At 30.1% G+C, this 16,732-nt stretch overlaps 1 protein-coding gene across 1 annotated transcript; it reads left to right on the top strand.

The window, feature by feature from the left end:
• Positions 1-14,186: 14,186 nt before the first annotated feature.
• Positions 14,187-14,813, top strand: LOC145822023 (uncharacterized). The gene has a single exon (XM_082918595.1). The coding sequence runs from the start codon at positions 14,187-14,189 to the stop codon at positions 14,811-14,813; it is 627 nt and encodes a 208-aa protein (XP_082774721.1).
• The last annotated feature ends 1,919 nt before the right edge of the window (positions 14,814-16,732 follow it).

The following is a 16,732-nucleotide window of genomic DNA, read 5'->3' as shown; positions in this document are numbered from 1 at the left end:
TAGAGGCTCACTCATAAATACTTACAATATTTTTTTAATGACCATTTTAATTTTAGATTGTTTGTACAAAAAGTGAAGCTTTAGGTGTGAAAATATGTGCACACCTTTTTCATATACTTTGTGAATTCATTTTCATTCTTGACTTGAGCCAAATCAATTTATCTTTTTAATTTTTTTTTAATCAAATAAATATAAATTCATGTACTTTCTTTTTTATCTATTGGTAATTTACCAACCAAAAAAATAAAAAATAAAAAGAAGTGGTAATCCCAAAATTAGGTGCAATAAGTATAGGTATATTTAGTGGTTATCCCATATTTATACAGTCTTCCTCTCACTGCCTCCTATCAACTTTCAACATTTCTTTTCCTCTCCAATGCGACACCCACTACTCCCCTTCGCTTTTTCTTCTTCTTCTTCTTATTCTTCTTCCTCTTCTTCCTCCTTCGAAGCCCTATATTGGTTTTAGAAGAGAAAGAAGAAGAAGAAGAAGAATAGGGGCTTCGCTATGGTGATGATAAGAAGATGGCAGTGGCGAATGAGGAAGAGATGGTAGCAAATGAATCTAGGGAGACAAGAAGTGGTGAGTGGTTGAGGAGGGGGCTTCGGTGTTGTCAACGACGATGGCCAAAGTAGAGAGATATGAGTGCTATTAGGGTTAGGATTTAAGTGAATGTCTATTTTAGTTATGGTATTTTTTTAATAAAAAAAAATGATAAATGGAGTGTTCAACGAACATATAGGGGTGCATTTAGAAGCTCCCTCATAAATATTTACAATATTTTTTTTAATGACCATTTTAATTTTAGATTGTTTGTACAAAAAGTGGTGTTTTTTATATGAAAATATGTATCCACCTTTTTCATGTACTTTGTGAATTCATTGGCATTCATGACTTGAACCAAATCAATTTCTTTTTTAATCAAGTGAATATAAATTCATTATGTTTGTTTAAGTTTTTAAATTTTATTTTCAATTAGTCTGACAAAATCAATATAAAAACTATTTTCAAATTTTTAGAAATCAATTTCACTACACATTTTTTAGAAAAATTATATAAAAATTCAGTATATTTGGTTCCTGAAAGTTAAGTCCACTTTTTAAAAACTTGAGTTTTTTGTTTTTCGAATTTTTATGTTTTTAATAAAAAAAATTTAATATTTTATGTAAATTTTTTATTTTATAGATGCACTTAATCTAAATACGTCTAAAAAGTATTATATTTAAAATAAAATAAAAAAAACATACAAGATTCACCAAATACAAAAATACAAAAAATATAAAAAATTCAATACATTTTATTACTTTATTGTATTCAATGAATTTTTGAAAGATTTTTTCACAATTTTTTTTTAATTTTTTAAGTATATTAAGATTAAGTGGATCTATAAATTTAAAAATTTTTATTAAAGTATTTTAAAAATTATTAAAAATATAAAAATACGAATTGAAAACTTAGAAAATTATATTTGAAAAGTCAAAACCAAACAGGTATTTTTTTAAATTATCAAAATAGTTTAAAAAAAAAAAACAATTGCTGAAAACTCAACTACACAATCTGTTAAAAAATAAATATTTTAAATAATTTATGAAAATTTGGTCACCCAAAAAAAAAAAAAAAACCATGTAATTATTAAGAGTTTTAATGTAGAGTTTATTTTTTATTTTCTTTTTATTATGTCAGATAAAAAGTCGAGTTAGATTATTTTTATTATTTAAAATATTGTTAACTAATTTTAAGTGTAAACTACCAATAATTTTTAATAGTTGGATTTAAATTCTATCAAATCCTATTGAAAATAAGTTTTAGTAAAATCGTCGTTAAAAATAATTTTTTATGACCATTTTTTGCACGAGTCGCTAAAAAATGACAATTAATGACTCTTTTTTGTCATGATTTTTATAAATTGTCGTTAAAATATACAATTAGTGACATTTTTCTGTGACGAATTTTTCAAACTGTTATTGAAAGTTAAAAATTAGTAACGTTTTTTTGACGATTTTTTTAAAAAGCCACTAAAATTTATAATTAGTAATATTTTTTGTGACAATTTTCAAACTGTCACTGAAAATTAAAAATTAGTAACACTTTTTTAATAATATTTGATAAAAAAACGTCATTAATTATTATATGAACTATTAGATAATAAATCTACCTATTAAGATTTAAATGTAAGTTCACATAATATTTATTGTCACTTCAGTGTTATTGATTAAATATTGTTGGTGAAATTCATTAAATTATATGTAGTATTTGCGAAAAAGAAATATGGAAACGTAAAGTAGTCAAAGAGCATTAAATTGCCTAAATTTCCAAAATCTAAGCATTAATTATATTGCAAATAACTCCATCCCTATATTTGACCAAGAAGAAATCATCCCAAATATTTGTTTTGAGTAATGATATTAAAATAAAATAAAAAATCATACAAAATGAATTGACTCTATGTGAACCTTTTATTTTAAAATAAAATAAGATAAGTTACATTGTTAATTTATGTATTTTAATCCTTGTGTTATTTTGATTTTTGTAGTTTCAATTTACTCAATTTTGACTTTGAATTTTTTACTTTGTCTCAAATTGATCCGATTTTTTTTTTTTAATTGTTAGCATTTTTTTTATGACGAATGTGCACAATAACAACGTGTGCCATATTTTTAGAGATAAAATTATAAATATGATCAATTCAGTGACTTAACCTCAACCTCAACTAACTCAGTAATAGTTTTTCATCAAAAAATCTAACAACCATATCAAATGAATTAAATTGGCGTAAAATTAAAAATTAAAAATAAAAACTAAGCCAATTAAAATTGAAGGGACTACAATGATACAAGTAGTAAAATGCAGAAACTATCATTGTAATTTGCCCCAACAAAATACTCATAAAGACAAATTTATTTATAAAAAAAATATTATCATATTATTTATTAATTTTTTTTATAATAAATTTCATGTATAAATAAAAAAAATTATTTCTATAACAAGCCTGTTCTAATTTTTTTGTTTTTTAATCAAATGAATATAAATTCATGTACTTTCTTTTTTTATCTATTGGTAATTTACCCCCAAAAAAAATGGTAACCCCATAAATAGGTGCAATAAATATAGGTATATTTAGCGGTGTTTTGGCTTTTTACCAAGTTTTTTGACTTTTTTGGAGATGATTTGGGAAGTTGGTAAAAAGCTGACTTTTTTGCTTTTTGGTTTAATATTTATTTATGGCATCAAATCAAAATAAAATGACCAATATACCCTTGCCAAACTTTGGGATTTTAGGTTATTTATTAACATGGAGGGTATTTACGTAATTTCACAAGGCAGCTTTTTTGTGACTTCCCAAATGCAAGTCCTGGCGTTTTCGGCAGCTTGGCATTTTTCTTCCATGAACAAAAACGTGGCGTTTTTCATCTCTTCCCAAAATGGCACTTAGTGGTTATCCCATATTCATATCGTCCTCCTCTCACTGCCGCCCATCGACTTTCAACATTTCTTTCGCTCTCACCCCACTTTGCTTTTTCTTCTTCTTCCTCCGAAATCCGAGATTCCAAATCTTGGGTTCACTTGGGTTTCGGAGGAAGAAGGAAAAGAAGAAAAATAAGGGGCTTCGCGACGGTGATGATGAGAAGACGGCAGTGGTGAATGAAGAGAATGGGGAGGAAGAGTAGGAGGAGTTGGCGGCAAACAAATCTAGGGAGGCAAGAGGTGGCGAGCAGCTGAGTAGGGGACTTCAGTGCTATCGTCGTGATGGCCAAAGTACATAGAGATATATATATGAGTGCTATCAGGATTTAAGTGAATGTCTATTTTAGTAATTTAATTTATGAGCATAATGGTATTTAAAAAAAAAATGACAAATGGAGTGTTGAACCAACATTTTGGGATGCATTTAGAGGCTCCCTCCTAAATATTTACAATATTTTTTTCTGTTGACTACTTTAATTTTGGATTGTCTGCACAGAAAGTGGAGTTTTTGGTGTAAAAATATGTGCCCACTTTTTTCACGTACTTTGTGAATTCATTTGCATTCATGACTTGAACCAAATCAATTTGTTTTTTAATCAAATGAATATAAATTCATTATGTTTGTTTAAGTTTTTAAATTTTATTTTCAATTAGTCTGAAAAAAATAAATACAAAAACTATTTTCAACTTTTTAGAAATCAATTTCACTCCATATTTTTTTTAAAAAAAATTATATAAAAATTCACTATGTTTGGTTCTAGAAAATTGAGTTCACTTTTCAAAATTTGAGTTTTTTGTTTTTTGTTTTTCGTATTTTTATGTTTTTAGTGAAGTTTTTTAATATTTATACAATTTTTTTTTATTTTTTAGATATATTGAATCTAAATACAATTAAGAAGTATAATATTTGTGAAAAATACACTTTAAAAAATCACCAAATACAAAAATACAAAATATATGAAAATTCAATACATTTTCTTATTTTATTGTATTCAATAAATTTTTCAAAGATTTTTGCACAACTTTTTTTTATTTTTTAGTATATTAAGGCCTCGTTTGGGAACCCTCCTTTTTAGCCAAAAAGTTAAAAAGTTACTAAATTAGCCAAAAAGCCAACAACCCATACCAAAAAGTTAAAGATTCTCTTTTCTCTTTACTTTTTGCACATCTTTTCGGAAAAAGCCAAAAATTCATCCCAAATATACTAGTTTTTTTTAGCTCATATTTTAGCCAAATAGCCCAAAAATTACTAAATTAGCTTGTTCCCAAACGAGGCCTACGATTAAGTGGATCTAGAAATTTACAGAATTTGATTAAATATTTTAAAAATTTATTAAAAATATAAAAATGCAAATTAAAAACTCAAAAAAATATTTTTGAAAAGTCAAACCAAACCGGTATTATTTTTTAATTTATCATACTAGATTTTAGTTTTTAAAAAAAATTAAAAAAAAAAAGAAGCTATAATGATTCTGGTTTTAACCCAACCTTTTTATTTGCTTTTGGATCCGAGAACCCATGTATTTAACTATTGTTCAACTCATTTCCATCTTGTTGTTTGTTGGGTTTGGCTATTGGGAGTTTTGGTTGTGTTTGAAACAGGTTAGAAAGTTAGTTTTTCAAAGAGTTGTTACCTAGAATTTTGCTTATTCTCTCGAGCGACCATTCCTGCGCTCAAGTAGTCTTTTACAATATGCAAAACTACTGAGAGTTTGATATATTTGCTCTAGCGGTCTTTCTTACGCTCAAGCGATCTTTCTTGAGCTCAAGCGATCTTTTACAGGTCTAAACTACTGGGAGGAGGTCATCGTGCGCTCGAGTGATGTCACTTATTGTGTCTATCGCTTGAGCAACCATTCTTGCGCTCTAGCGGTCTGTGCATACATCAGTCCGAGAGAAAGCCATTTTCAGTCACTTTTTCATCTCTTTCTTTCTCTAAGCATTCCAAAACTCTAGATCTACTTTCTCTCTCTAGTTCTTGAACTCTTGCACCAAATACTTTCAATCCTTGAGTTTCCTCACCCTAGTCATTTGGAGAAAAACGTTGAGCACATCGAGGGCTTTGTTTTAATCGGAGCATCTAGTGTTTTTGACACCGTCAAGTTCTACCCAACTTTTCTTCGTATCTTCTACTTTGAGGTAGGGTTTTTTTTAACTTTTTTATATAAGTTTTAACTTAGTTATTTGCCCTTTGAAAAAGATTATTTATTCGAAAAATTTTAGTAAAACCTAGGGTTTAGTTTGAAATTAAAAGAGGGTTTCCAAATTGACTCCTGAAAATGGGTGTGGGAACATGGTTATGATTAGTTGTGTTGAAATAATGGAAATCTTTTCTTAAAATTGATTTTCATAAATAAAGGGGTTTTTACCCTAATTTTGGATATTTGAAATTGTGAAAGGAAAATGGAAATTGGAAAATGATTTTGGATATTGTGTGTAGCTTACTTTTTGTGCTCCTCGGAGGAGTTTGGTCTCCTCAAATACGATAGCCCTACAGTTCGGACTCCTGTAGTTCTGAATCTAATTTCATAAGTGCAATGTAAAATAGTTAAAATACAAAAGAGTCCAAATCCAGCAAATATTTGAAAAATCAATTTTCAATCAAAAATGCCAAAAATGGACTGCTTTTTCAGATTTCAGAGTCGCCACCTAAATATTTCTAGGATATTTGGAAAACTTGTGACTCGTGCCAAAGGTCACGTGTTCGTCATTACCAACCAAAGTGTCTCGGATCGGGAACTTAGGTATGAGAGGAGAATGTTATGAATTGAGCACCCTACTCATCCAATTAAAGATTGGGCTTTACTAATCATGACGTGATTCTTATGTATAGTATATGCTCTTGTTCTGATTATTATGCTATATTTACTATGTGATGCACACAAGTATAGACCGATTCACAAAAGTTGGAATGCATTGATTTCATGTTTGTTGTGAAAAGTGTTTTGAATATGTACCACTTGAAAAAAGTGATCTCATATGTACATTAATCAAATTGTGCCAATTTAAGCAAAAAAGCCTTCATCCACTGGCATTCAAACAGGTATATCAACTAAGCATTTAGTCTCATGGTAAACATGTTTGATATGACAACAATCGCACGCATGCAATATTCTAAAGCAAAAAAAATGTTTACCCCAAATATCCAAGGTGAGCCAAAAGAAAGAAAATAGTTAGAAAAAATGCATGATCCTAAACAATGCAACATGACCAATGCAACGCATCCACCATACAATTAATAGGCTCAGCTACTAGTATGGCATGTGAGTCAATTTAAGACAAGTGACAAAGCACGTATTCAAGTAAGGAATTTGAAATTGACATTGATTAGTATGATGAGCCGAACCTTTACACATGCAAAACAAATGAAGGCAAGTTATGGAAAATGCTAAGGGAAACATGATGCTTCATGCAATCCATCGTAAGCGAGTAAATAAAAGGGAGAAAAAAATGGGGGTTGAAAGACATTCACAAATTTACAATTTTTCCCTCATGTAAGAGGGTTCAAATGAATATCCGAATTTAAACTAACTATTACAAACCAAATAAATGAATTAACTACACTAACTAATTATTATGAATTAGAATTAGGCTAACTAATTAATTACAAAACGAAATTAATTAACTAAGTAACTAGCTATTATAAATTCAAAGCTAATTAATTATAACACATTATGTATGAAATCTAATTTATGCGGAAAACGAGGAACCACACGTGCAACCAAGAACATCCTCTTGGAAACGCCTCTGTTCTGCTGCATGATTCTGTTCTGTCTGCAGTCAGAAAATAATTCTGTTTTTGCCTGAGCTCCAACTTTGTTTTGCAAGAAAAATGCCACTGTTTTCTCAAAAAAAGGTGACCAGCCGACCAAGGAAAGTGGTTGGCCGGATGGTAAGGTAGTCAGCCGGATGGTAAGGTGGTCGGCCGGCCATTTTTTTTTGGTACTGCTTGCTGCAACAGAATGAAAACAAAGCAAAACAAAGTGTTTCCAGGGAGATGTTTTCCTCTCTATCGCTCCCTATCATGAAATTGATCAAGGAAGGAGTAGAATCCGTTCACAAATCATCAATGGTCACAAGGTTGTTGCATGATGATCTATGAATCGATGGGACAAAGGCTCAATGAATGGAAATGAAAAACCAACAAAAACAACATCCTTCTTATCATGGAGTTACCTCAGGGGAAGTGGTAGACATTGATTCTTGAACCATTATCATCACTAAAGAGTATGAAATAATTCAAGACTCAATGGGTTCAATTAACGTCCAATTGAACCCGACTTGATTTTATTATCTTGTGCCTCTTTTAGTCTAATTTTGTTAGCGCTTTTAATTACCTTTCCATTCTTTAATCATTTTAATCCAAAAATGAGATTTATGTCCACTAATGAAGAGAAGTGTCAAACAAGAAGTTGTTTTTGGCATGAAAGAGATGTAATACCTTGGTAATGAACCTCCGAAAAGATTAAACCATTAAGCATGGAAGGTCTCTTTCGCATGCCTTAAACAACACTCATTTGAAACGACTCTCAAACAAAGAAAACCAAGAAATGAGAAAGGGTGCAAAGATGAGTATTACAAGTATAAAACATGCATGAAAGTTATGAAAATAAAAGCTATCAACTCAAATAGGTTAGTGTCTAGGGCCTGAACTACCAAACCTATGAGGACTACAATAATACAAGTATAATATTCAAAGCATGAATGAAGTAAACACACTAAAATAGTCCTAAAACTCACAAAAAATAGTGCTGTAAATACTTTGAAAAAAGCTGAGAAAGTAAGCAAAAATGAGAGAGAATAAAAGCTAGTAAACAAGCCTAAGGAGGGATGGCTAACCCCTCTATGTTTTGGACCTCAAAACCACATGTTTTAGCTTCTTAAAACTCTGAAAATCAGTGGCCAAAAGTTGAGAAAGAAGTGGGAAACACAAGGACAAAAGCTTATAGAACAAGGTTCAAAGAAGGGTGGTTAACTCCTCTACCTTTGGTAGCTTTAAGTCACAAGTTTCAGCCCATAAAGTTAATCCAAAAATAGTATAAAAACAGCAAGAAAAGAGAAGGAATAAGTAGTGTACAGATGGAAAAAAATTATACCTCTTGAAAAGAGGTTACTCTTTGATTCACAAACCAACAAATGATCACCCTCAAGAGCTGAAATTTTAGCTCAAGAACCTCAGCAAGGAGCCTCAATTTTTTGGTCTAGGAAATGTTGGTGTAGTGTATGTGTGTTGCAGCTTTGGTAAATTTTGGAGCTTTGGTAAATTTTTCTGACCTAAAATCAAAAGGGGTGGGCTTATATTTATTGAAAAACAGCTTCTCTTGTCACAAATATCTGTATAGAGACAGCTAGTGCAAGACATGCACATGGGGGGAGGGGGGAGAGAGAGAGAGAGAGACAGCTGGCTATAAATATCTACCTACCACGAGACCTGGCCAGCCGGCCAATGACTTGTACGACTGGCCACAAAAAGTGGCCGGACAATCCGAAAAAATTGCTCTCAAGCCTAACTTCAAATTAGCATATCTCTCTCATCCAAACTTGATTTTAGGTGATTTTTGAGTTTAAATTGAAGCCCCGGAAGTATACTTTCCAATGATGGTAGTCTCACTTATAAATTCTAAGTATATAAATAGATATGCCTAATTTAGTGTAGACTGCTCATTTCTTTTTTAACGGTTTGATGCTTAACATTTTCCTAAATTAGTTTTTTCCATCCCCTCCTATTTCCTTCAACTCCATGCCTATAAATAAGATGTTTTTAAATATTTTTCAACCAGCTAACCTCCCTTTCATTTATTTCCATTTTGTCCTTACTCAGTTTATCAAAAAGTGCAATATTTTAAACGAAATGTGAGTCTCGGAACATTGTAGACGCATTTGAAAAAAAAATTGAAAAAGAGAGTTTTATGGTCTAAAATAGTTTTGGTCAAAATGGGATGTAAGGTTGGAATCAAAGCTTAAAAATCGAAGCCTTTTGCTGAAGAATTTGAACGATTGTACAGCGTAACTTTTCATCGTCAAGTGTTTAACCTGAGGCGCCCAAGTCTTAAGGGTAGTCAAAAATTGGGTGTTTACATTGTGAAATTGGAATAATGGTTATGTTGATGAAGATGATGGAGTTAGATATGTAATATCACTCTCATTGCAAATGATGAAATTGTATCTTTTGATTGAAAATTATCTAATGTATAGAGATATCTGTTTTGGGTTATCAGTGGAGGATAATCTTGATTGTTGTAGACATTACATGAGGATTATGTTGAATTGAAACTAATTTCTCATCCATTGTGCATTGAGCATCATTACATATTAAACATTGTAAATGTATTTTTTTTTTTTTAATGGGTGAATACCATGGTGAATCTAGTTAGGGGGTGTGGTTGTGGTTTTTATTATGTTAGCCTGTGTGTCCTTGGTAAAAGTCTAGAAACCCGCGCGATTAGGTGCCGATCCTTCCGGTTAGTACCGGTAAAATGGCTTGAGGAGTGCTTGTATAGCCTATTGGCAAACACGTACCTAGAGATTCTCAATATGTTGTATCCACTGCCCTGTTTTCTATTATAAAAATGATTATTTTCATGAGTTGAATTATAATTTGGCATTACATTATTTTGAGATGGAAAACAAGGAATATTGGACAAATGGCATGTACATACATGCGCCTTATAATTTTGCTAAGATTTATATACTGTGTTAGAGTGTTTCTACTGGATTTTGGCTTACCCTATATAGAGAATAACTTTCAAGTGTTGATGATATCCCTCCGCCAATGATACAGCTTGAGAGGACTCGAAACTTAAGGCTTCTTTTTTTTAGGGGGGCTTGTTTTGATGTAATTATTTTATTTAAGCCCCAGACTTTATTTATATTGAGTTTGAACTCATTTTGTTGTAACCAAATACAGTCTTGAAAAGTTGTAGCCATTAGGGCACTTCCTTATTTGGTTTTCTTTCCTTTTTTACTCTTGTATCCATGTCATATGTTATACATTCAAAACCTAAGATTTGTGAATATATATCGCATATATCGTCTTTTGCAATCATCAATGATAAAATGAATACAAAACATGAGATTGTTGATCAAATGTGACACTATTATATAATGCGTTAATGTTAATTATTTTGGGACGCGACAAAAGCAATTGTTAACAACTCAACTATACAATCTGTTAAAAAAAATAAATATTTTAAATACTTTATGAAAATTTGGTCAACAAAAAAAAAATAAAGAAGAAAAAGCATGTAATTAATAAGAGTGATAATGTAGAGTTCATTTTTTATTTTCTTTTTATTACGTCAGATAAAAAGTCTAGTTAGATTATTTTTATTATTTAAAATATTGTTAACTACTTTTAAGGGTAAACTATTAATGAGTCCTAATAATTATACTTAATTTTCATCAAGTCAAATTGAAAATAAGTCTTACTAAATAATCACTAAAAATAATTTTTGTGACAATTTTTTACATGTTGCTAAAAATCGACAATTAATAACTTTTCTTTATCACGATTTTATAAATATTGCTAAATTTACAATTAGTGATATTTTTCGGTAATAAATTTCAGACAGTTGTAGTTAAAAATTAGTGGTTTTTTTTCAAAAAAAGTAGCTAAAACATATAATTGGCAATATTTTTGTGACAAAATTTTCAAATTGTCTTTGTTTATTAACAATTAGTGACTTTTTTTTATAGTGTTTGATGAAAAATGCCATTAATTATTATAGGGCCTATTGGATAATAGGTCTACCTATTAAAACCTACACACGTAAGTCCACATGATATTTATTGTTACTCCAATGTTATTGATTAAATATTGTTGGCGAAATTCATTAAATTAAAAGGTAAACTCTCAATAGGTCATAATAGTTAAACTTCCCATCAAATATTATTAAAAATAAGTCTTAATAAAATCATCGCTAAGAATAAAAAAATAAAAAAATTGACGATTTTTTGCATATGTCGCTAAAAATTGATAATTATTGATTTTTTTATCACAATTTTTATAAATTGTCATTAAAACTTATAATTAGTGACATTTTTTTATGACGCATTTTTCAAACTGTCCTTGAAAGGTAAAAATTAGTGACTTTCGTGACGCTTTTTTTTAAACTATTGTTAAAACTTATAATTAGTGACATTTTTTGTAATAAAACTTTTAAATTGTCTCTAAAAATTAACAATTAGTGATATTTTTTAATAGTATTTGACAAAAATAAAAAAAAAACACCATTAATTATCATAGGACCTATTGAACAATAAGTTCACCTATTAAGACCTACACGTAAGTCCCCCTTCATTAAATTATACTGTAGTATTTGTGAAAAAAAAATTAATAATGCTATATGCACTAATTGATATATCAATTAGTGTATCAAAGAATGATGTGACACAATTTTAGAGGTTTTAAATTTTCATAATTTGTGTAATAGATAATATCATAAATTTAAAATTATAATGTCATAACTATATTGATATACTAATTAGTATATATAACACCATAAAAAAAAAAAAAGTATGGAATAGTAAAGTTGTCAAAGAGCATTAAATTGTCTAAATATCCAAAATTTAAGCATTAATTATATTGCAAACAACTCCATCGCTATATTTGACCAAGAAGAAATCATCCCAAAATATTTGATATATCAATTAATGCATCAAAGGATGATGTGACACAATTTTAGAGATTTTAAATTTTCATAATTTGTATAATAAGTAATTAGTCTATCACCCGTGCTATGCACGGGATAATTATAGATATTTATATTTATTTTAGATTTTTTTTAAGATATAAATTATGTTTTTTAAGATTTTTTATAAAAATAATTTAACAATCTTATCACTAACCATAATATATGGAAGAAGTTGAAAATGGTACTACAGTAACTATACACAGATTATATCTATAATTATTTGTATGAGAAAATTTTAAATGCTGATTAGGGGATTTTGACCAAATCAATAAATGCAGGCATGTGAAAAGATATGTAAATTGAAAAAAGTTAATAAATTTTGATAAGGGAATTTTGACCAAATCAATAAATGCCGAGTTTTTTTTTTTTAAATAGAAAATTCAGATTGGGATATTGAAACTCCCACAGGCCTTGAGGGTTAAAAACCCTTTTTGCTTAATATATAGTAAGTATAGAAGTATAGATATCATAAATTTAAAACGATAATGTCATAACTATATTGGTACACTAATTAGTATATATAACACCATAAAAAAAAGAATATGGAATAGTAAAGTTGTCAAGGAGCATTAAATTGTCTAAATTTCCAAAATTTAAGCATTAATTATATTGCAAATAACTCCATCCCTATATTTGACCAAGAAGAAATCATCCCAAAATATTTGTTTTATGTAATGGTATAAAAATAAAATAAAAAATACACAAAATGATATGATTCCGTGTGAATCTTTCATTTTAAAATAAAATAAGATAAATTCCATTGTTAATTTTTGTATTTTAACCCTTGTATTATTTTGATTTTTATAATTTCACTCGATTTTGACTTTAAATTTTTTATTTTGTCTCAAATTTGTCTAATTTTTTTTCTTTTAATTGTTAGCATTTTTTTATGACATATGTACACATGAACAGCATGGGCCATATTTTTAAGGGTAAAATTATAAGTATGATCAATTCAGTGATTTAATCTCAACCTGAACCAACTCAGTGATAGTTTTTCTTCAAAAATTTAACAACGATATCAATTGAACTAAATTGACGCAAAATTTAAAATTAAAAATAAAAACTAGGCCAATTAAAATTGAAGGAACTACAATGATATAAGTAGTAAAATACAGAAACTATGATTGTAATTTACCCAACAAAATACTCATAAAGACAACTTTATTTTAAAAAATAATATTGTCACATTATTTAGTTTTTTTTTTATTATAAATTTCATGTATAAATAAAAAATAAAAAAATAGATATTTCTATAACCAGCATGGTTCTACGAATCCGAATATGTTCACACGCTATTAGTGTGTGGACAAAAACCGTTATTTGACCGGCAAAGGGTTGGTTTGAAACGTGGGTTGATTTTTTGGTTTTTTGATTTTTTTAATTATTTTAGTTTGGGTTAAAAAGTTTAATTTGGAAAGGATTTTTTGATTTTTTGACTTTTTTTGTGATAGAAGAATGTAATGATTATGGGTTAGATGTGATGTTTTGTTTGTTATAGTTAAAATAACTTATTTTGTCTTTTATGGCTAAAATAACCAAAAAAGCCCACAACCTATATTCCCAGCCGGAGCCAAAGAGTGTTGCAGTCTACAGAATCAAAACACTTTTTTCCTTTTTTTTTTTTTTAGGACTCTTTTGGCAAGTGATTTTTTGACAAAAAATCAAAAAGTCAACTATTCATACTAAAAAGTCAAAATTTTTAATTTTTTATTTACTTTTTGCACATCTTTTCATAAAAAGTTAAAAAATCATTCCAAATATATTAATTTTTTTACATCACATTTTAACCAAAAAAATCAAAAAATTACTTAAAAAAAAAAAAAAAAAAAAAAAAAAAAAAAAAAAATCCTTTTCCCAAAACGAGGGGTTAATGAATAGCCATTCTCCACCAATGTTTGTTCACACGCATAAAAAATGTGAACAAATTTGTTTCATAGTTCTACACCTATAAATATAAACACAACACTTGACCCTAGTGCCACCAACACCGTCACCATCACTCACTGTCACCGTCATTGCCGCCGATGGATACTCTAAGCCGTGCCATACTGCTGGTGACCTTTTCCTTCTCTCTCTTCATTCTCTCTCTTCCATCAACAACAGCAACTACTACTAGAGCCCCAGCCCCAGTCCACAGTACCCCATCAAATACGATAATTCATGATGTCTGCAGCCAAAAACAACTTCGACATTCAGATGACTTCATCAACTATACAATATGCTTACAAATCATCACTTCCGACCTCGGTGCCGCTTCTGTCTCCGACTATCTCACCCTAGGAAAGATCGTTCTAGCGGCTGGCATACGCAATGCATCGAGTACCAATTCTTACTTGCACAAGTTGCTTGTTTCCAATAATTTCACCGTACCCGGTTTGAGGCAGCGCATCAAGACTTGCGCGGATTCGTACGATTATATAGTTGGCTCATTCCACTCTGCACAAGGAGAGATTGCAACAGAGCCTGATACGGCGAACTACGACCTGATAATGGCAGCTGGGGATGGTCTGAGATCGTGCGAAATGGCGTGGAAGAATTCGAGTGGTGAAAGAGAAGGAGTGTATTATCTGACAATCTCGAAAGGGAACATGTTCATGAGTTACTTCATTGCAATGGGAGATGCCATTACCAATTCTTTGCCCAACCGTTGATGTGAATGTAATTTTTTTTCAATTTGTTTAAATACAGAGGGGAGGCCATCTGACTCAACCCTAGAAAAAAACGATGCTATAGTTTTATGTTCTATATTTGATATTTATAAAATATGAAAGTTAAATTTTTATTTTAATTATAAAAAAAATGAAAAATAAAGGTTTTGAATTTAAAATAATAAAGAATTACTGAGAAACAATTTCAAAAAACGTTTTTAATAGTAAAGTATAAAATCATCAAATCGATCTTGTGTATACTCATGTATAATCACAGTAACTAATCAAACGAATAAATATGAATTGATTTTTTCTCAATCCGTCTAAATTGAATAGATGATAGATGAGAGATTATTTAACCCAACCTGATCTGCCAGTTCATTCTCCAAAAGAGGGTTCTTCATAATCCCGATTGAATTGAATGGTGTGTAGCTTCAGGCTATGTTTATTTTTCGAACTAAGTGGTAAGATTGGAATAGTGATAAAGTGAGTGGGTCTAAGGCCCAAACCTACGTTTATGGGCTTTGGGTGATTAATGGGTTGAGTTTGGGCCAGCCCATTCAAGATTCCGAAACTTGAGGACCTACTTAAGGATAATTCTATTTGTACCTAAACAATAATTTAACATATTCAATTAAAATTTTAAAGTTTTATTACCTATTATATCCTAATATAAATTTACTACTAAGAATAATACACATTAAATTTTAAAATAAAATATTATTTTTTTTCATGATACATCCTAACGTATTCTTCATCTTCAAGTCTTTTCATCATCTTCTTCAAAAATTTTAATTATTTTCTCTTTATATTCTTCCTTACTCTAAAATTCTAATCCAACTTATCAAAACTCACTATTATCAGAGTAATGCTATGCGCACAAAATCAAACACATTGATTAAGTGAAGAGAGAGAAAATAACTCTCTCACCAATGAGAAATTTTTATATGCCAATAAAGTATCACGTGACACTACCTTCCACTAATCACAACACTCAATATAAATGTAGTGAACCCCACTATTAAAGTCAATCACAATAATAAAAGGTACTACATAATATGTACCGTCCACATATAAAATTTCTCCTCACCAACACTTACAATAGAGAAAGAAGATGAATCCCTCATTGATTGAAACCTCGTCGGGGGATGACGTTTTTGCTATGGCAGTTAATGGTGATCACGCCCACCAACATTTACAGTCCATCATGTGTTTGGTAAAATAATAATAATAAAAAATTGATGCATATTAGGGCAAATCTAGCACTGAATTTAAGATATCCTAAAAATTCCTAAATTGAATTTAGACCATTTTTATATTAAAATTAAATCTTTTAGGTTTCAAAACATAATTTATATCCGGAAGATATGATTTATGTAAAAGATATTGCAATCTGCAAAATTTTGTCAAAAATTTGAAGTTCAACCAACTAAGGAGAGGAATAGTGATGTCGAAGTCGGAGATGGATAGCTTCGTCGGCGACGAGAAGCATGGAGACGACTACAGAAGTCTCTTTGAGAAGAGCTCTTTGTTCCATTCGTGGAAGAGCAAGTCTCTCTTTCTTTCTCCTTGATCTGTTGGACTAACCATTGACCGTTGCGGCTCACTCTTCAATCTGCTAGCGAAATACGACTGCCGACGAAACTTCAACGATGGAGTTTTTCTTCTCTCTCTTGTAATGATAGATACGTTTAAGGATTTTTTTTTTTTTTTTTTAACAGAAAAAAAAAAGATGTTCTGAGATGTCATCACTACATTCGTATGCCCAGGTCCCGGGCTAGTCGGTTGCCAGCCTGATTTAATCTAACTCATAGGAAGGGACCCACCACCGGGCACCAATGAGCTCATCAACTGCCTCAGCCACGAACAAGTTTCGATCGAAGTACAGCGCGAAGTCGTCGAAGCGGGCCTGAAAAATTCAA

Source organism: Camellia sinensis, chromosome 3, assembly GCF_055761805.1.
Source record: "Camellia sinensis isolate YWXY chromosome 3, ASM5576180v1, whole genome shotgun sequence".
Lineage (NCBI taxonomy): Eukaryota > Viridiplantae > Streptophyta > Magnoliopsida > Ericales > Theaceae > Camellia > Camellia sinensis.
The sequence above is the reverse complement of the archived record's forward strand: the minus strand, read 5'-3'. Positions and strand labels throughout refer to the sequence as shown.

Excerpts from the sequence above, each read along its gene's own strand:
- LOC145822023 (XM_082918595.1), top strand. The coding sequence starts at position 14,187 with ATGGATACTCTAAGCCGTGCCATACTGCTGGTGACCTTTTCCTTCTCT.